Source organism: Lonchura striata, chromosome 24 (genome assembly GCF_046129695.1).
Source record: "Lonchura striata isolate bLonStr1 chromosome 24, bLonStr1.mat, whole genome shotgun sequence".
Lineage (NCBI taxonomy): Eukaryota > Metazoa > Chordata > Aves > Passeriformes > Estrildidae > Lonchura > Lonchura striata.
Window position 1 is genome coordinate 5,233,026 of NC_134626.1, and position 21,603 is coordinate 5,254,628.

At 42.5% G+C, this 21,603-nt stretch overlaps 1 protein-coding gene across 1 annotated transcript in view; it reads left to right on the forward strand.

Annotated features, from left to right (window-relative positions):
- DHRS3 (dehydrogenase/reductase 3) overlaps nucleotides 1–21,206 on the forward strand; it is a 28,467-nt gene extending 7,261 nt beyond the window's left edge. Inside the window, exons 3-7 of the mRNA XM_021542046.3 lie at nucleotides 14,143–14,286; nucleotides 15,431–15,550; nucleotides 16,228–16,466; nucleotides 17,456–17,581; nucleotides 18,719–21,206. Coding sequence (XP_021397721.2) covers nucleotides 14,143–14,286; nucleotides 15,431–15,550; nucleotides 16,228–16,466; nucleotides 17,456–17,581; nucleotides 18,719–18,803 — 714 coding nt within the window. The 3' untranslated portion in view covers nucleotides 18,804–21,206. The remainder of the gene's footprint in view (nucleotides 1–14,142; nucleotides 14,287–15,430; nucleotides 15,551–16,227; nucleotides 16,467–17,455; nucleotides 17,582–18,718) is intronic.
- The last annotated feature ends 397 nt before the right edge of the window (nucleotides 21,207–21,603 follow it).

A 21,603-nucleotide genomic window follows, 5' to 3' on the forward strand; every position in this document is an offset into this window, starting at 1 on the left:
TGTGAGAGCATAGATCTGACTGGGTGGCTTCACGGTCTCCAGAAAGGCTTTATTTCTCCAAAGATTCCATCCTGATGGCAGCTTTATTTAATGGCTTCCTGTTGGCAGCTCCCTGCTTTGTTGATTGGATTTAAGGATGGGCAGAAGTGCCCTTGTTTGGAGTCCCAGGCTGCCATGGCATGAAGCCTGTGCTGGGTGCTGGTGCCAAGGCCAGCAGTTGCAATAACATGCTGAATAAGTGTCTCTGCCTGGCAGGCACCACCAGCATTTATCAGCTCTCAGATCTCTGGTGTCTGTGAAGCAGCTTGGACTGGAGCTGTTTTAACTTATCATTTGGAACGTACCTGTCTTTTGTAGCTGGGTATGTTGTGAGGAGAATCAATAATGTTAACAAGAAGTAGTACATGCAGAGTTAGTCTTGTCATCTCCCATCAAGATGCAGTGATGTAATGAGAAAATATTGTCCCGGTTGAGACCATGCTGTGTTGGCACATCAAGATCCAGCACTTTTTAACATGCTGAAGGGCTGGCACCAAGGCAGTTAAATGAGGCTTCCCACTATATACAAGGACGGTGCCAATGCTGTAAAAAAAATCTTAAAGTTTTAAAGATGAGGTTATATATTAATGTCATTGCAGTGCCTCAAAAACTGACTTCACACCAAAAACTGTTTAGCATAAAGATGCTAAATGTGCTCTATAAGAACAACAGCAAAAGATGATGCTGACCTCAGGGCTGGCAGGGATAAAATAAATAAATGTGACAGTGGAGATAAAAACCAAAAGGCAACAATGAGTGCCAACACAGAACTCTCTGCTGATGAAAGCCAGAGACTGCAGCACCACTTGTTGAGCCAGTTTAAAGTTTTGGAAGAGGCATCATAGCAATGGAAGTTTTGAAAAGTAGCAGTAAAGAGTTTTGAAGGCTGTTTAGAGAGGTGCAGAAAGTGTGGTAAAAAACAGACAGGTTGTTTTAAAAATTAATGCTGGGAGGTAAAGGCTGCAGTAGACCTAAGGCTAAATGGAAGGTGAAGGGAGTATGGGTAAAGTGAAAGTGAACACCTTGAAAGTGAAAACAGAGGCTCAGATCTGGCATGCTGGAGGAGGAGGCAGTGAAATTCAAAATGAGCTGACCTGGTGGAAGCAGCAGCTGAGGTGATGGATCTTGGGCAGGGGGATGGACCAGAGGACATCCAGAGCCTCAGCCATAGCCTGATTCCATGATTCTCAGTCTCATTTGTACCACAGAAGGAAAAAGGAGGATTTTCTGAACTTCAGGGCTGACAGGAAGGTTTTGGGCCATGATGTTTCACGCCACTTATCTGAAGTGATTCATCCCTATTTTATTTGCGTAGTTTCATCACCTACAGTGACTTGTAAAAGTGCTGCTGAGTATTTATGTTGCATTTATGTCATGGCTCTGGCACAGGCTAGAAAAATTTCAGACTTGTAGAACTGTTTCCATCTGAAGCACTGTAGGTAGGTTTTACTGCATTATAAAAAAATCAAACATGCTGTTGAGCTAATGTCTGCTTTAATTAGCCAGGCACAGCAGTTTGCTTTAAGAGTGGCCATAATCCATGCATACAGTCCTAAGCATTTGACTAAAACATTTTAAAGGAATCAAAGATTTTATTATTCTTAAGGCTGCTGTGGAAACCTGCTTTATTAGAGTGATACTATGCAGTGGATAGTAAAATTACAAAGGAGGAACTTAGAAAATTCTAAATGCACTCTGAATTCCATTTCTCAAAGAGATCAGCAACCTTCAAAAGTCCTGGTTTTACATCAGACTGCCAGGGCAAATACCAGGAACTTAGCCTGACAGTAACTGAAAGTATCAAGGCAATTAAAAAAAAAAGTAAAAGAAAACCCAAAAAATTGAATAATTAGGACAAATAGATGATAATTATGAAGTTCACAGAAGCAGCCAGTTATTTAATTCTGCAAGAGTGATGGGGAGAAGAAAAAAGGTAACAGTTCTCTTGATTGCCTTCTCATAACTTCTCATAAAATTGGACCAAGGGTCTAGAAATTTGGTATCTTTCCCTCTGAGCAGTTTGAAAATGTCAGCTAATGATTGAGTATTTGAGTTTAAGTTTGAGTATTTGTTTTAAAATCCAGTAACAAATGCTGGTTAGTGCTAAGTGTTCACTTTCACTTTGATTCCTGTCCCAAACTGAAGGCACAAATAAACAGAATTGCTGCTTCAAGGTTTTCTGCAGGAAAGGGAGACTGGAAAGAAAATCTCTTCAAGACAGAGAACAGCCTCAGAGCTGACCACCGAGAGAGAACAACCCCTGGCATTTTTAAACCAGGAATATAAAGCAGAAATTATTAGAGATTTTTTTAGCTAGGCCCAGACTCTGTTCTTCAAAGCATCCTGTCAACATCCTGAAGAGTCGAAAAGTCAGACCCAGGCACTGCCAGATCCACTGGCTGATAACACTGACGCCAGGAGAAAAGGGTCAAATACATGTTGTTTGACCTTTATCCCAGTGGGGATTAAATTGATTCTAATTAATAGACTTGGGAATAGATGGGTACCTTGGCAGAGTTTGTAATTAATTTAAATTGTTCATCCCATTAGTTTAGCCATAAACTATGCATAATTACAGTGGGATTTTGTGGACAGCCACCCTTATGTTGCCACCTTCTTAATTACAATTTACTGACTGCAGTGCTGCAGAGCTTGTTTATTTTGATTAACACAGGGATTTCTGTTGTCTTACACTGCCTGAGCAAATGTGTCAGTGCTCCACTTATGGCAATAAAATCATGTTTGAAAGCAGCTCTGCTGAATCAGTTGTGCTTTAGGTGTGTGTCTGTGAGGTAAATGTGGCTCTCGGTGAGTAACCAGTGACAGTTGTACCTCTGAGTACACTTAACCAGCATAAAACTATAGATATTTTGAGGTGGTATAAAAACGATGCCTGGAAAAACTCTGTCTGTGATTATCCTGTAGTATGACACAGTTTTAGCAACAGATTAGAAAGAGTTTCTATAAAGGTGGGGTAGCAGTTGGTGTGACTTAGCTAATAATGTATTTCTTCCCTTATCTCAGTGAAAGAGCCAAGAAAAATAGGTGCAAATGGAGTTTTCACTCAGTCATTTTCCCAGGTGTATCCATGGGTATTCTGTCATTTTGGTAGGTCCTCTTTCCCAGTAAGTCCTGGACTAGAATCCTGCTGTCTGAACTTCTGTGAGTGCTGGCCTGTATCAGAAAGTCATAATTCAGCCACTGAAGATCTTACTTCAGTGTTTCTTAAAATCTTCACTAAGGAGCAAATGTCTCCTTTATGGCCAGGCCTACATTTAGAAGACAGAAGTCACCACTCAAAAAACCATGATCTTTTATGTGCTTATTACTGTGGTTTGCTCTATTTGCCCTTTGAATCGCCAGGTACACCCGAGATTTTCTTTGTGTCTGAAGAGCTGACAAACTTGCACCATTTTACCTGAAAGCAGAAATTCTTGGGTAATCTTTTTACTGGACCTCAAGAAAAATATCAAATATACCAAGCCTAAATTATGGGAGTGAAGAGTGTTGCTGTAAAGACACCGAACAGTTTGTCTTTCCATGCTCTTCAACAGAATGGATCAGCAATAACAGTGGGCAGTCAGATATTTTCTACATGAAGATTAAATTGGTGTTTGTCTTCCATCTGTCATTTCAGTCTCCTTGCTGGCAGTAAACACAGACAGCTTGTCTCTGATCAGCACTTGGTGGAGAGGGAATGGAAAATCCTGACATCCCCTTTCAGCAGCTTGGTTTGATGTTGACTACAACCTCAAATTCCCTGTACCCAACTCCTAAAAACTTCCCAGTGAGGACAAACTCAGCCCTAAGGAGACGAGGTCATGCTTCCAAGTGGGATATTAAAGACATCCAGCTGGTACAAGTGCTTCTTTCCCAAATGGTAACAGCTCAGGGCTGGCTCTGGCCACAGTGAGCTGTCAGGAATTATGTCAGAATATTTCCAAGGCCCTTGGGAAATGCAGGAGTCTGGCCATGCTGAACTGAGCTGTTTGATTTTGGGTTAGGGACGTGCTGGCTGTGCAATGCTGCAGCTTTTTGCTGCTGGATTGTAACCCAGGCCCCTTGGAGACCACTGTCCCTGCTGTGTTTATATTCCATGTGCTTATGGAAGTGGGTTTGCCTCTTCAAAAGCAAAGCCTTTAGCCATCAAAAGGGGTTCCAGGGTTTATTTCCCTGGATGATGATGTGCAACTGTGGCAGATTGTTGTGTGACACCTTTTCTGATGAAAGGGGGGTGTGTGCACACATGTGTGGGAAAGGGATTTGGCACTTTGTGTGTCCTTCAGAGCCAGAGTTCAGCAGTGGGTCAGCCAGCTCCTCCTGACATCACTGCACTTGTTTACAGCTCTCCCTGAGCCTTCCTGATGCCTTTGACCACTGACACCGTCCCATCGTAGTCCAGCATTTGTGCAAAACCACAAATTTAGAAGAGCATCTTACATTTATAAAGGGATTTTAGTTTCTCTTCCCCACTGACTTGAAAGGGACAATAAGAGATAGAAAATTCTTAACCACTGAAAATAAATTATGTTTATAAAATAAATTATATCAACTTATAAACTGCACATTTTCAGGTTGTTGTTGAAATTGTAAACCCACTAAATAATCAGAATGCTGGTTATAGACTGAAAAAAGATCCATCTCAGAGGGAGTTGATATATTTGGGATGAAGTTAGAATGGTTTCTTTAGCCACTGGAATAAACAAAAACAGTTAAAACACTTCTGGTTTGCATTTGAGTCTCATATTCAGGCCAAGTAGCATTATTTGTTTCAGAATCCAGGTTTCTAAGTGCAATTCCAGCACTGACAATCCATCACTGCTGCACGTGGGGATTGCTGTCCTTCTGGCCATTACTTCGGTTGGGTTTGTCACTTATATTTCAGTGGAAGCAAAAAGTGAATGTGAGTCAACCAAAAATAGGCCTGTTTTTTTAGGGCTACATTTCACACACTTTGTTGGAGCAGTTTCCAGATCCCCAATGCCCTGAAGCTGCTGGCAGGGAGGGAACCCTTCAGGCAAAGAGCTGTGCTTGTGACTACCTTGGAACACGCTGAGAATTATTGTGCCTCAGTATTCTATTTCTGCCCCTCAGCTAAATCTCAGTTACTGACCACCTTACTTCATATAGTTTATTTTATTGGAAAGGCAGGTTTGTCTCGTTCTGTGATAATTGATTTTATGTTCACATGGAAGTGAATTAACTTCATTTTTGCATTGCAGTGGCCTGGAAAGCATGCAGTCATATCCAAAAGATGGTCACTGCCAGGCAGCTGTAAGTTAGGAGTATGCTAAAGCTGGATTTTTATTTAAACCTCTTGTTTAAATAACTACCATTGTGTCAGAATCTGAACTTGAATTGCTTTGATCATTTCTGAGTAAAAGTAAGGAACCTCTGTTTTTACATTTAGATATAATTTTATTTAACCAGAACTGTGCTGTTTTTCACATTTTTTGAAAGCAAGGTGGCTACTTTATCTTAACAATGTATTGAAAAAATTGTATAATCAGTGGAAGACCCATGATGTATCCCTGGAGGGGAATTGTGCTCTGGAAGCTTACAGTCCTCTGATTTCCATCCTCCTTCTTTGATTTAATAGACTGAGAGAGTTAAATATGTCCTGAAAACTGCCATTTGTACAACTCATGAATAGATTTTAGAGATTCTGCTCTGTTGCATAGCAACAGCCACCATTAAAAAATAACATTTTGAAAAGCACATGAAAAGATAGGCAACCAGTTAAGCATTTCAATATTGAAGCTTTCTTCTAAGCAGTGTCCTTTATTTCTTCAACTAAAATTCTTACAAGAAAGGCACCTTTTGACAGCTTTTATATGGTTTGAAAATGGTAGCAGTTCAATTTTTCTGGAGGCAGAGAAAGGCTTGTAGGGGAGCTTGTCTGGAGCAGTTGCTGGTGTTCAGTTTATACACAAATTTAAGGCAGGCTATTTTAACTCCAATACTTCTCCAGTAACCTCACGGGAGAAGTTATTTTTTCAGTCAAGAGCTGCATCCTATTATGCACATGGATGATCTGGAGCATATTTTAGCCCTTTCTGGAGGGCAGTTTATAATGACAGCATTGGCAACATTATTCACCCTTAGGTTTCTGTGGCTATTTTTGTTGCAAACCTTCTCCCAGCTTAACAAATTCAAACCCTTCCCTAGTTTTTCTTTTCAGTGATGTTTTTAGTATAGCATCAAATTAATAAATCTATATTTTTTTATTTTTATAAAGCTTGTAGAGAATTTTTTATATATTCCCAAAAATAAGCGAAGTGCTGGTGAATTGCTCAACATGATTTAGCTTGGAGCAAAGCTGAAGGTGTTCTGAATTAAAGCTGACAATTCTTTAAACTGGTAATGCAGCATAACTAATGCTTTTATAAGCCATGCAGAGTCTAGCCTAGGAGTCAGTGCTGTCCCTGGGGGGATGCAGTGGCCAGCCCTCTACACTGGAAGTTAAAACCACCCAGCATTTCAAGGTTAGGCTGCTCTGCTCCAGAATTAATCTCAGAAATAAAAAGGCAAACTGTACAGAAGAATCCACCTCGACTGGCACTGAGTTTGTAGCTCTTTAATTTTTCTTTTGCATACATTTATATTGTCAGGTTTTCCATTTTGTTAGTTAAGAAGTAGCACACTTTTCAGTTAATTGTTAGTTGAAGGGGCAATTTGTGGCCAGTTTTGCCCAGTCAGGTGAGATAATACTGTATAGGAACCACTTCTTTATTCCATATGTCCTTTTCTCCTAACATTACCTTGTAATCTAACTTTTGGATTTTCCAAGAATAGTTATTATTCAGTGTAGACATAACTTTGCATTGTAGTAAATGTCTAACTCTCTAACATGAACGTCTAACCTGTCACAGGTTCTTCACCCACAGAGTTACATGCAGTAAGTAAAAATAATAATGCAGCATTTTGGAAGAAAAATGTGCACACAGCTAAACTTCAGTGATGCTGAAATATCCCGTCAGACCATCACAGTAATTTCTTTTTCCCCTTTGAAATGTTATTTGCTGACTTTCTATCCCTTCATCTTGCAGGACAAAAGAGCTTTCTGCACCTGCATATTTACCCTCCCCACAATTTCCTGAGATCTCTGTGGACGTTTTTATGGGAACCTGGATTATAGGGATGCCGTGCCAAGCAAACGGAGGCGGCAGCAGCACACTAGTTATTTTTGCAGGGTGGAGTATTATATTTCTATTGGTGGATGTCTCCAAAGCCTTACCTCAACTACAGAACTTTTCTAACCCCTCTCCCCACCCCCAGATTCGCCACTTCTCCCTCCTCTGCAGCCAGAGAAATCTTCCTGCGGGATATTTCTGGGTTGGATTTGCAGGATAATTCTGCTTTGCATCCCTGCATCAGCGCTTCTCACAAGTGGCAAGACATCCACCCTTACAAATCTGTCCTTTTTTTGCCCCACAGATGCTTCCAGGGACCTTGCAGGGTGGGTGACAGCTTGTGGCCACTTGGTGCATTTTGTGCACTCGGTTTGACCCTGCCCCAGCGTTAATGGAATTGTAAAGGCTGACTCCTGCCTGACCTCTCCTTGCAAACAACCCTCACCCTTGCCCTTCCTCCCTGCTCCCAGCAGAGCTGCCAGGAGCTGCTCCCAAGGCAGTCTGCAGTTCCTGCTGCAGACGAAAGCAATTGGAAAAAAAACACTGGGAAAAAAAAAGAGAAAAATTCAGCATGGGGCCACCTGTCCTTACATAGTCCTGACTGTGAGAACAGTGGGCATTTGTTCCCTTCCCTTCTTTAAATGCCTGTGTGCACACAGAAAATCACACGTTTTCTCTCCAAGGAAGGCCTCTGTTGAACAGCAGGCAGGTGTTGACATACTCCTCTGTGATTTTATTTTTTAGGTGCTGTTTGGTTTCTTTAAGAGGGAAAAAGGGATGGCTGAGGTACATCTGGAATTGACTGTTGTTTAGGTGAATAATGTTAATCCCATTGAGTGCTAAGTCAACATATAAACTAATAAAAGTTCTGACTCCAGACTAAAAGGATTGGAATTCGCTCCTTTAGCCACCTTCTGAAGTCTCTTTAGCCCTAACTTTTAATCTCATTACTATATGTTACTCCTGGACTTAAACCAGTTTATAATAAAGTCTGTGGTTTGTGTTTACCGGGGTGGCAGGATTAAATTTAAATTCAATTCTTACAGGCTTTACAACTGCAAAATAGTAATCCTGAAAAGGTTGTATGTAAAATAGATACAACTTACTCTCTTGATTCTCCACATTAACATGCAACTTTCTCACACCTTTTCTCATACCTTCTCCTTTGCAGCTTTGATATTCGCTGTGGGAAATGAGAGGAATTCTCCACCGGGCTGCTTTGTTTGCTTACCTTTGCAGAAGTGTCACTAAGGGGCTGGGTTAAGTATTTTGACCTACTTCAGGCATCACAAGGTTCTTTTTTTTTTGTTGGTTTTTTTTTTTTTTTTTTTTTCCTTTCTAAAGCAAAGATTGGCTTTTCACACTGCAGGGCCACACCTTTCCATCTTCCAGTAATCAGCCTTTAGCTGCCTCTCCCACGGAGAACTCCTGAAAGAACTTGTCTGCCTTTGCCTGGGGCCAAGAGAGGGGAAGGGGTGGAGGAGAAAACTCTTCTGCCATTGACAGGCAAAGGACGTGGAGCTTTTGAGGGATTTAGGTCCCTTTCTCACGAGATGCAAAACCCTGCCAGGATTATGGGACACACTGGAATGCACTTTTTTCGGAGGACAGGCTGTGAGTTAGTACTACCAGGCAGTTGTGAATATAGGGGGGATAAGGCTGGCATACTTCAGTGGATTATCTACACTTTGTACTTCCTAAAAGTATGCAGGAACTCGGAGTGTTGGGAGCAGAAAGGCTTTCTGTGTTTGAACAAAGCTCTGTGCAATTACAGATACCAGCTCACACAGAGCAACTTTTGTTCCCCTGCACTAGGAAGGAGGTTGAAAGGGGGAATGAAGTTTGTTGACCTACCAACTACTTCCTATCTCTGCTGATCTGGGGCTGGGAGTTGTGCTTGATTCGTGGAGGCAGCAAGAGGCAGGAAGGGCATTTGTGTCTCTCTGCAACACTTTAATATTTCAGTGTCTTCAGATTGTATCAGGGAATTGCTTAGTGAATCATAAAATGGAGAAGCTTTCAGAATGGAAGTTGTATCTGCTAATCACAACCCACCTTGTGCTGTAGAAGAGCACAAGTGAATAATTCTTGACTCAAATACCACCCAATAGTGGCAGTTGTGGTAGGACACCTTTCCAATACTGCTCCAGCTCACTGGAGGCAGAAATTCTAGCACAGCAGGTTTGCTGAAGATACAGTGCCAAAATAATTGATGATGTAAAAGGGCAGCATTCCTTTGCTGCTGTTCTTTAATTGTGCTAGCAGTAAAATCAGACTGAACGAGTTAACTAGCCTTGTAAATGATGTTAAATTAGCTCTAACCTCGTGTCCTGCACTAGTAATATCCTTCAGTCTCTAGAAGCATTGATCACATGTTTATATTGTGGTTGATAGTGGCTTCAGTCTGGACCAGTTTATATAAATTAGTGGCTTTATCTGATTTTGCGGTGGTCAGGAGCATAACTCTTCTTGTGTTATGGTGAAAGTCAGGCTTTGGCCCTGCAGGCAGGACTGGGGCTTTTGGCAGAAGCCAGTGCAGGTCTGTGTTAGACAGCCTTGCCTTAGTCCAGCAGCAGCAAAACCCTTCCCTCTGCTCCCCTCTGACCTCGGGACAGGCTCATTAGCAGATTAAATCCGGAGTTAAGGGATCCAGAATTAATCCTCTGGGAGCAGAGGATACAGTGCCCGCCCCTCCAGCTGAAAGGATTTTCCTAAGGTCAGATAAGGAGCTCTGTGACTCCAGATCAACAGGTAAGGTTTGTTTTGCAAAAATCCATTAATAAATCCTGGGAAAATCTGCACCAAGTGTGATGTCACAACCCTTGCCTACTTTGAAGTTCATCAAGGGGAGGAGGGCACGTAGAGTTCCTCCGTCATCATAAATCTCTTTCTCCCTGTGTTCAGGGGTGGGATCCTGCCCTGCTGCCTCAGCAGCCTGGAGTGTCAGGGATGGCTTTCCCATTCCACCTGCCTCCTGGGGTCACACCGAGGCAAGCGTGGGCAGGAAGCCTTGGAGCAGGATTATCCACCTCCCCAGCAGCTGCCCTCACCAGTTCTCTGGTCAGTAACTCTGTGAAAGGAGAACTTGTCTGGTGCAGCAGGAACAGGCAGGCAGGAGAGGATCACGAGAGATGAAGAGGAGGAAGAAATAAGGGCTGGATTCTTTCCAGGAGGGAAAACTGTCTGTCCAAGAATTTATCCAAAATGCAAATTAAATATTCCTCTGTCCACCACTAAGTTATGGCTGTGCAGCATCCTGACAGGCTGGAAAATCATGAACACAGTGCCTCTCCTTATTCCTTCTCATTTTCCTCTGTCCAGACAGGAACTTCTGTGTCTGTTGGAGTCATTCTCAGCTTCCATTTGGGACACACTTACTGCCAATTTAGACTTGCACTTAGAAAGGAAAGAGGAGACAGACCAGACTCTGAGCCCCATGTCTACATTTGAAAAATTGTGCTTCCTAATAAAACGGACCATTTCCCAAACCACAGGTCTGGACTCCTCATGAATGCAGAGCCCTCGAATCCCAGCTGGGGCAGGGTGAAGTGATGCCTTTCTTGGTGTTCACTGAGCAGAGAATAATATTCCTTTATCCCAAGGGTTGCATCCCAAGGGAAGTGAAGAGCCAAGTGTTTGGGTGAGCTCACGGGGCAGCAGCAAGCAGCAGGGTTTGTTCAGAGAACTGAGGAGTTTGTAGCAAATCTCAGGACCTAGAAAACCTCAGAAACATCAGAAAACTGCTGTGTTGCCTATGCAGAAAGAGTATAAACCAAGCCCTTCCCAAAGATGTTCAGCAGCAACAGAAGCCTCGACTGTGAGACAAATGCAGCAACTCCAGACTTGTCTCGCTGTAAGATCTGATGTCCTGGGAGGCTGGGGGGAAGCCTGTGCCAATTCAGTCTGGCCAGATGTAAGAGAGAAATTTAAAGTCTCATATGATCTCATAGGAGCAGTCAAGCTTGAATTTGGACCAAAAGCACATTGTATTGAGTTCTGAGTTTTATCCATCTGTAAAAAGTAGCAGAAATGATGGCAGGAGCCCTCACTTCCCACTGGGTCATCAGGGACCTCTCACAAAAGAATGGTCTTTTATTTACTGCCTTTCTCTTACACAGGCTTAAGCCTTCACCTGAGTGTGGACAGTATCAAAGACACGAAATCTTCTCATGGAAAGACGTCAGTGTTGAAATTAATGTTGTCAGCAGGATAAGCAGCAAATTCTGTCTTCCCCAGATGGCCCAGATTTTAACGGGGTCACCTTGCAGGACTTGCCTGTAGGATATTAAAGGTCTCAATGAAACTGTTGGGGCATAAAAAAATTGTATATCCAAGAGTTGTATCACAGACAGATGTGCCTTTGACAGGTCATCCTTTGCTTAACTGTTCTTCCACGTATATTTCCTGACATTCAATGCATCAGTGGTAGCTCCTGGGAATAGGAGGCTGTATGGATGTTTGAAACAGATTGAAGTGAAGAGTGAGGGATCTACTTTTTATTTAGCAATAGCAGTGTGAAGTGCTGGAGTATTAGATATGTGAGCAGTTTCCTGCCTTACACTCTCCTTGTCTGACACCTTATTTCTCTTTCTCTCCTCTTCCTGTCCCACCTTCCATCACTTTTCAGCAAGTCACTTCATTTTTAAGTGTGCACATTGACTAATCCAACCCTGCAAAAAGGGTGAAGTTCACCCGGATGCAAAACTCTGTGGGTATCAGACTCGATGTTTGCAGTTGATATTTTGTGGTGGTTTTTTTTCCTCCCCTTTCCACAGAGGTTTTTTCCTCCCCCTTGCCATGTGGGTTGTGAAAGGGAGAGCAAGTGTGCATGTGCTCGCAGCTGAACAGTATTTTGTAAATACTTCCTGAGAGCTTGTGAAATTTCTCACATGGTCTTGATTTCCCTTCAAGTCTGCAGTGTACACATGAAAAATATTCCTCGGTCTAGCCCTGGGATCAGAAGTGAGCAAATAGCCATCAGTTTTACAAGCTTTGAGGAGATGCCAAGCCCTGATGGCCAAGGGTGATAGGCTGAGATTTTAGAAGCCAGGCCAGTGCACAAGCTGCAATTTCAGCCATATGCTTTCTTATAGTTTTTAAGTGTGATCACAGCTTTTTCCTTGAAAATTACTTCCCCTGAGATAAGATTTCCCATGAAATGGCTCTGGCATATTTATGCACACTCTGAAGTTTCTAGTTAACCAGATTTGCTAGTGCTCTGGAGAATTCGAGGATATAAATCTTATCAGTCTGGGTGTGTTTGTGTTCACAGATGTGCCAAGGACGTGGAAATGGGATTAATTGTAAATGTAACTTGTTTAGGAAGTGGTTGAGGATTTGGGTACTTCTGCGTTTTAGCCTTGCTCGGGCACACTAAAGAGATCTTTGACCCTGCCAGAGATTAGTTTTAGTACCAGTTATGAGATAAGCTTAGCTAGTCCTTAAAAATAAGCATGTTAAAGCTCCCCGCCAGAGATTTGTTGTGGGGTAAGAATACTGCGCACATAATTTTTTTATGTTTATATTGCTGTTATTAAGTTAATTGCAGGGATTGAGCAGTGATATAAGCAGTGATGCAATTCAGACCTTTTTCTTTCTGTTCTTTCAAATTTCAGAAAACGGAGAGATTCTTTAATGCGTAAGTGTGCTTATTTTTAACCATTAAAAAAATCAATATACTGGTCAGATTTATAGAGGCTCAGTACACAGTAGTGTGAGAAGGAGCTATAATCCTGGATCACACATGCTTGGAAATTGCACCTTAATTTTGCATTTTCAATGTAGCAACCATTTCTTCTCTCTCTTTTGGATCTTGCTCTTAGAGTCACAGAACAGTCAGCTGATTGCAGTAACATGCTCCATTCAGTAATTTATTTTTTGCAGAACAACAGTGACTCACCATTTATAACATGATAAATGCTGAGAAGACTTAGTTAAAGACCAAAAACCATAGATCTATTAATTCATAGATGTCTTAAGTAACAGAGATGAAATTATATTCCTTCCTGTAGCCTTAAAAAATAGGAAATAAGGTTGTGTGCTCAGAAAAAATATTGTGGCTACATCTGTTTAGCTGCAGATTAATGTTTTGAAGGACAGTGGTGGAAGCCCCATCTCAAACTTGATGTTTTTGCCTCACTAGAAAGAATTGCACTGGACAAAGCCCCATGATAAAGTTAATGAACCTGGTGACTTTTCAAGTTATTTCTATTTCTGACCTCACTGATGGTGTAGAAATGCAGACAGGGTTGGCTGGTTATGTCTCATTGTAAATCAGATTCACGCTCCATTATTTGAATATTTGTTCTATAAGTGTTCCGAATTCTCTTTGTACAAGAAGCAGCGTTAAATTTTTATTTTGTTAAAAGGCAGTGGCAAGTGAAATCCTGCATATAGGAGCTGCAAAATAAATTCATGCTTGAAATTTCTCACTTCGGAAGTCTCTTGCAGGATGAGCACTGGTTTGAAATGCACCTGAGACACCAGCCTGCAAATGGCATGGCAAATAATAAATAGGCTGGAAAAATACATTTTACTGCAGAGCAAATTTTACATCCACATGTAAAACAAGAAGTAGAGAACACACCACATATTCAGGAAGGTCTGTGGTTTTAGGATAAATTTGTCATTCTGTACGTGTGTATTGCAAAAACAGGGAGAGATTTGGAATGACATGATGCAGAAAAATTTCCAAACATTCCATATACCGGTCACATTAGGCTTAAGGTCTGAGTTTTTGTTTTAGCTTGTGTTGCTTGTAAAGAATCTGTAAACAGAGGATCAGCAGTGGAACACGGGTCCCACTTGATACTCCCCATGTAACAGAAAGTCATTGCTTTTCTTAAATGAAGCAAAACAACAGTGAAAACACATCAAAGATTCCCATCAAGCTGCTGAAGTCAGAAGCATGTTTTAATTATTTTAGATACGAAACAGAAGCAGTTGGACTAACAAAAGTTTCTTGCTGCAGATCATCCTGTGGGGTCGGACTGAGAAATGCCTGAAGGAGACCACGGAGGAGATCAGGATGATGGGGACAGAGTGCCACTACTTCATCTGCGACGTGGGCAACCGCGAGGAGGTCTATCGGCAAGCCAAGGCCGTGCGGGAGAAGGTCTGGGACCACGCTGTTGGGAGGGGGCTGAGGGGGCTGGCTGTGGGGAGCACTGAGCTCCAGGAGGGCTTGGATGGATGGAGATGAAAGATCTCTGAAGGATGCTCTCAGGATATCAGGTTTATTAGGGATGGAGAAAGGTCTTGCTTGGAGCTGCCAGATGCAGCACGGGGCAAGGCTTGAGGGGATGGGGAGGGGAGAGACAAGGGGTTGAGAGGATGCTCCAGGAGAAGGGGGAAGTTCCAAGAGGGCATCTGGCTCCTCAGGGACTCCTTATCAGGGGGCTTCAAGGTGGGCTGGAACAAGACTTGGGCCAATGTTTCAGGGTAGGGTTACAGGTGTGGGATGAACCGTACATTTTTGGGGTTGAGATGGAACAGTCCATTTGACTTTTGGACTTATTTGTAGATAAGGGTGTTGTCCAGCCAGTAGGAGAGATTGTTTTCATCCTGGCTGTACTATCGTAAATCTTTTGCCAGGCAATTCTATTTATCCATCCTTTCCAACAGCTGGGGGCATCACTCTGAACAAAAGGAGACTCAGGAGGGACCTTCTGGCTCTGCACAATTCCCTGACAGGAGAGTGCCACCAGCAGGGTCCGGCTCTCCTCCCAGGGAATAGGCACAGGATGAGAGGAAATGGCTTCAAGTTGCACCAAGGAGGGTTTAGATTGGGTATTAGTGAAAATCTTTCCATGGAAAAGGTTGTAAAGCATCCAAATAGGCTGTCCAGGGCAGTAGTGGAGGCATCATCCCTGGAAGTGTTCAAAAACCATGTGGATGGGGCACCTGGGGACATGGGTTAGTGCTGAACACAGTGGTGGAGCTGCCTTGATGGTTGGACTTGATGATCTCAAAGGTCTTTTCCAAACTTAACAATTTTGTGATTCAGTATTTGATGAGAGAAAAAAAATATATTGGGAAAAAGAAGGGTGACCATGCAGATAAAATTGTACAAAGTCCAGCTACCTATATGAGGTGATCCAAAGGATCACCAGGCCCGTAGGCAAGAATGTCAAACACAATGAAAATAACGATTTGGGCAATCGTTATTTGAAATTTGGGCAATAATGGCTATTCAGCTCTAATGGAAATGACTGGTTTGTGAGGAGAGAGACCGTTTGTCACAAGGTTTTTTTTTGCAGGTGGGTGACATCACCATCCTGGTGAACAATGCTGCTGTGGTTCATGGCAAGAGCCTGATGGACAGCGACGACGATGCACTGCTCAAATCCCAGCACATCAACACCCTGGGACAGTTCTGGGTGAGAGAAGCTCTCGTGTCCCATGTAGAGTGACAGATTACAGTCAGATGCTTGTTAAAACCAGTCTGTCTTGAAAACAAGAGAGAAAAAACAATGTAAGGGGCAAAGGCTGGAGGAGAGAGGTCAAAACTGAACATATTTTTTTCAGTAGTACTCAGTATTTGATGCTCTTTATTCCCATTCTGTGATTTGCAGTAAAACATTTGATGTCTTTGTCAAAGTCTGAGCTCACAGAGGAGTTTCCTGTATGGTGATGTGAAGGGAACATCAGAGTGTGGGACTACAGGGAAGGGAGCTGTGAAACTCAGACCATTTTGAATCAGACAATAGAAATGAAAAAGAGCTGCTTGTGATTTCATCACTTAGATGAACACTTTATCCTGTAAAAGTTCTTAAGCCTAGAAGGCACTCTGTTCATGGCCTTTATCTGGGGAGTACTGCTTATGTATGTGCTGGGAAAGACTTTTCTTGTGTTTCTACACAAACTTTGCCCTCTTAGGATCTCAGAAAATGACAAAACAACAAGGTCCTCTCCCCTCCTTTCATCACATAATGAACAGGAACACTTGGGCTTGTTGTGTCTGTGTCACCCTGTTTTTTTCAGTCGATGCTGTTTTTGTTGTATCACTGCTAAGCAAATTATTTTTTTTTCTTCTTTTAACTCTCTTATTCTTCAGACCACCAAAGCATTCCTGCCTAGGATGCTGGAGCTCCAGAATGGGCACATTGTTTGCCTGAACTCTGTCCTGGCCTTGTCAGCCATCCCTGGTGCCATTGACTATTGCACCTCCAAAGCCTCATCCTTTGCTTTCATGGAGAGCCTGACCCTGGGGCTGCTGGACTGTCCTGGAGTGAATGCCACCACAGTCCTGCCCTTCCACACCAGCACAGAGATGTTCCAGGGCATGAGAATCAGGTCAGTCCAGGGCAACTAGAATAAAGCATCTCATTTTAAATGAATCATCAGAATACACTCCTAATTAATGCTTCGTTTCGTTAAGAGAATTTGATGTCTCATTTGGCTGCCTGGGAACAGAGGGTCACTTTAGGCCACCTGGGACTCATCAGACTGGTTCCCTCAGTGTGCTGGGATATTCCTGCACCACCCTGAGCTGGGGGGACATTGGCTGCTGCTGAGAGAACTGGAAGCTGTTTTTCCCTGCATGTGTTCAAGCCATACCAGAAGAGGGAGGGGAAGCTATCTGCAATCGAGGTCATGCAAAAGGACCAGTCTACAAATTACTTGAGAATTAACAGTACAAGTTCCTTCTTTATTCACTAGAATACTTAATCCTTTCCCACTGAAAGGAGTGACAGCCACTTACTGAAGTGAGACTATCAGTACCTCCTTTTTACCCCTGTCCAAGAGAACAAGTAATGGCTGTCCAAATTAATCTTTTACAATGGGTAAAATAACCTTTAATAGAGACTGTGCTCTCTTAGTCAAGAAAATCTTCAGTGTCAAGCTATTGCAGGAGCTGGGAAAAGCCTTATGTTTGGTATTAAAAACAATGGATGAAAATATTTGTCTTTCACCTGTCAAGGATTTGAATCAAGCAAAGAGGAACAGGGAGTAAAAGGAAAAACACCATCACTGAAAAGACAGCATTTGGTATTGGTTTGCATTCAAATTAAGAAAAGCCCTGAATCAGGGCTCTGATTACTCTCAGCCACTTCTCCCTAAGGGCACCAACATGTACATTCTTAACTGTTTAGCTAACCCAGTAGTACTAGTTGGAACTGGGCTCTCTTTTGGGCTTTTTGGCTGGAACTGGAATTTAGAGACACAGCCTGTCCTGGGCATGTTTGAAGGCCAGTTACCAGCAACAACTTAGAGTAACAGGACTTGGATGCCTTAAAGAAGGAGCTTGGTTCACCTGTAATTATTTTCTTTTCTTTATTCAGGTTCCCTAGTCTTTTTCCTCCCCTGAAGCCAGAGACAGTGGCGAGGAGGACGGTGGAAGCTGTTCAGATGAATCAAGCCTTCCTGCTCCTTCCATGGACGATGCACGTCCTTGTTATCCTCAAAAGGTGAGTATTTCCTCTGCCCAGCAGCAGCCTGGCCCTGCAGGGAGGGTTGGCTCTGTGTCTGTTCCCTGAGGGAAAGCTCAGGCTGATGGAACTGCTCTCTCATCTCTTCCCTTGAAGGAAAGTCATGGAAGCAAAAGGGAGACACTTTATGACATAAATTCCCTTTGGAGATTGTATCTTTTTGTATAACCCCTGATGAAACCAGTTTTGTTACCAAAAATTGTATTCTTGAGGTGTAAACTGTATTTTTGTCTAGGGAATTTCATAATAATTACTTACACAGGTAGTTGATTGGGACTTATTAAGTAATTTCTTGTACTCCAGGCTTTTTGTTGTGACATCCCACCTGCATTTAGAGAGCATTGCCTCTGTTTCATCAGTGAAATTATTAAATCAATATTTTTGTGTATGATCAGGACTGAAATTTTAAGGTCCCTAAGGAAAAAAAAAATCCTAATTTCATATCCTGGAAGAATCACAGAGCAAGGACATTCACCACTGTGTTTCCATGACAGTTTGTACTAAAGCCTTTGGAAAAGCTGCTGCAGTCAGGAACTGAAACAAGGCAATAAGACTTCTGTGGAAAATAATTTCAGTATTGCATTTCAAACAAGAAAAAATAATTCACAGTAAATGCTTTGTTCTGAATGTAAAATTTGAAGTAAAAGTTCCCAGAAATTCTGTCAACAAGAAAAAGGGCTTTTTCATTTTATTGTAAGAATTAATAGATTATTTTCTATTACAGTAGCTGTCAGGAAATCAGGTCTCTATGCATACCTCAGGATAAGGAGGCCACATGCCTTGCACAGCCAGGTTAACCAGAGAATTCAGGTTAAATCTGTATATATCAGAGTATAGTATTTAGAAGGAATCAAACATCATGGTGTCTTCCAAGGTACAGCTTTTACAGCCTTTTTTGGATACATATTTCTGTAGAGAAAGAGTGACTGGATGGAAATTTCTCCGTGTAAGCCTCCCCACAGCAGGAAAGTGATGCCAGTTTTGTCTGTGTCTCTCACTAGCTGTTTTTTGAACATTTGTGTATTTATGTCCATAAATCCATATTTACATATTTCTCATTAGAACAGATTGAGGGGTTTGTCTCATCTGCTCCTTTTCTTTCTGCTTCCACACCAGCATTCTCCCCCAGGCAGCACTTGAAGAAATCCACAAGTTTTCTGGGAGCTACACCTGCATGAACACTTTTAAAGGACGAACATAGGCTGGCACAAGGACTGCTCTGCAGTGAACCCAGCACAAGCATGAAAATCCTACAGGACTGTAAATCAGCAAGTCTTGGCTTTCAGCCTGTTCATGTGACTTGTGCTGCTCTGAGGCAACACATTTCTTGCAGGTCATATCCATAGTAACATGACCTTTGCACAGGATTGAGTGAGTGGACTATGGACCCTTGGAAAGAAAGAACGGAAAGTGTGAAATGTTTCTATGATGTTTAATTCTTTAGAGTTTAATTGTTAAATCTACTCATAGTTTTAAGGGGTGATTTTTGGTTCTTAAGTGTCTGTGGGCTGTGTCAGTGGAGAGGCAGCACATCCCATCCCAAGCACACTTTGTGCCCTCTCTGCAGAGGAGCTGCCACTGGTTTCAGTTCAGCTCTTTGAATGGGGAACTTCAAAATTACTTTGAAGAACTAAAAGATATGGACACTTAGTGGACGCTTCCTTCTCTTTCTTCACTTTCCATCCCATGATGAAGCTGTTCCAGCACACACTGGGGAAGGAGCAAACCATGAAGCAATGTTTTCTTTGCTAAAGGCCACCCAGGACTTCTCTTTCTGGGCCCAAAAAAGCTGTTGTACTTCTCCTGGGGAGGCTGGACAGGAAGGCTCAGGCAGCAGAGCTGGGAGTTTAAGTAGTGGAAGATTTTTTTCTGACACTGAACTCACATGTGAAATTGTCATTCTGATTTTTTTTTTGTTGTTCATTTCTGATAAAATATAAATATATTTTTAGTGTTGATCCCAGATTGCCACACATGTAGGCACATTAGGGATGAACTAAATCTAGAACTCAAACTGCTTGTACAAACATACATTCACTGACATAATCCATGCAGAGGAAAATCCATTGTATCAACCTGCACAGTGAAGTGGAATAAGGCTCTAAGAGGCAATGCTGTTGTGCTCATGAGATGTGAAATTTGGGAGCACATTTAGCAGAGACCTGATTAAATGCATTTTGAATTCATCTGGGAATAAACCCATTCTGCTTTAGGGACATTGAATCAGGCACTGATCAGCCAAAAGTGATAAATATGCTTGGACTGAGGTGCCAGAAGCAGCTAGACATTATTTATTTTTGTAATGAAATATTCTCTTTGACAGCCTAGGAAGGGCAGCACTGCATTCCTATGCAAAATGCAGTGAGCAGCACATTGGAGCACTACTAACAGAGAAATTAATGTAATTCCAGTGTAGGAAGCAGCAAGTCCAACTGTAGACACCTGAATGAAGTGCCTCAAGGGTGGATGTGTGATTAAAGGAGTGAATTTAAGGCTCCTGACTTGAATTTTGAGCTTTTCTGTAGATGTCCTGTATGGCTTGGGGCAAAATGCATCATTTGAAGGAGCACCCTGACCTGCAAAACAGATATTTCTAGTGTTTCCCTACCTCAAAATTGCAAGTCTGACTACCTAAATATCTGTCAAAAGCTCAGCAAATTCAAATGCAACATGTTATAGAAAGGGAAAGCAGTATATGTTCATAGACCAAGAGGTTCTATACAAAAATTTAGATGAGGAAAAAGCCCATATGCCCCCCCAGTGTGTCGTCTTCTAAAAGACTTCAGAGGTACAGCAGCAGAGCTGTGAGCTCTGTTTAAAATACTCCTTTGGTTCTACCATGTAGAATGGAGACCTGCTGCTGAGATGCACGGGTGTGAATGTTAAAATCAGGTCTGACCTTGCTGCAGACCACTGGATTTCTCCTTCCTGGAGCTCTCCAGGAGGGAGATGCTGCCAGAAGTGCCAACCTTGGAGTCCCTCTGCCTGGGTGAGTGTTTGGAGGGGCTCTCCTGCCTGAGTCAGTGCAGAACTACAACCTGGAGCACTGGGACACCTCTGAGCATGTTTCTTGAAATGCAGTTTTCCTTGGAATTCCTGGATGTCTGAGGCTCTCTGGAGAGGATGAAAAGAAACTTCAATCTCTGTGATTTTGAGATCTGCCCTAATAGATGCTTCCAGCTTTATTTTTTGTCAGTTTTTTTTTGGTTTTTTTGAGAAGCCTATCTCACTGAAAAGTCAAGTGCCATGAGGGGAGAACTCTTCCAGGATCTGCCTGGAATATTGAAGGTACCAGGTTTATCAGGGGAGATTTGAGAGAGGAACTTCCCCTGGTGCTCTCTGATTGATTCCAGTTTCTCATTAATCCCAGCTGGGTGTGCCAGGTTTGTAGCTGCAAGTGCAATCAACTGTGGTGAAAGAGCAGTGTCCCCTTGAAATTAAACCTTTGTGCTGAGATTCTATTTATTGGTGACTTCCTAATGCAAAAATGAGGTAAAAACACACACTGGAATCCCCGTTCATCCCCAAATCCTGCCCCTTAAATAGATGTGCTCTTACTCTGCACCACACAAAAAATGTTCACTATCTCCAGAGTTGCTTTACACACGAAGTGCTGTTGATTTCTTTCTGATGAATATCACAGAATCACAGAATAATATAAACAAGTCAGGAGGTAGCTGAGCCTCATCATCTCTCTCCTCCCATGCCCAGAACTCCCTCTGCCTTCCCTCGGGGTCCCGGAGCGGACAGCGGGTCAAACAGCAGTCACAGTGGGGGAGAGGGTTGCAGCAAACTGAAAATAATCAGGAAAACATTAACTTTGCTTTTCAGATAGCAGGGAGGAGTTGGGTAAGAGAGTTCCTTCCCTGGTGAGTGTTGTGAGACAGGCCGAGCTCCATCGAGCAAGCGACTGCAAACGTGGATGGAGCCACTGAAGAGATTTTTTTTTTTTTTTTAATAAAAAGTCTCCTCTGGAATGCCTGCTGAGCTCTGCTGGGACC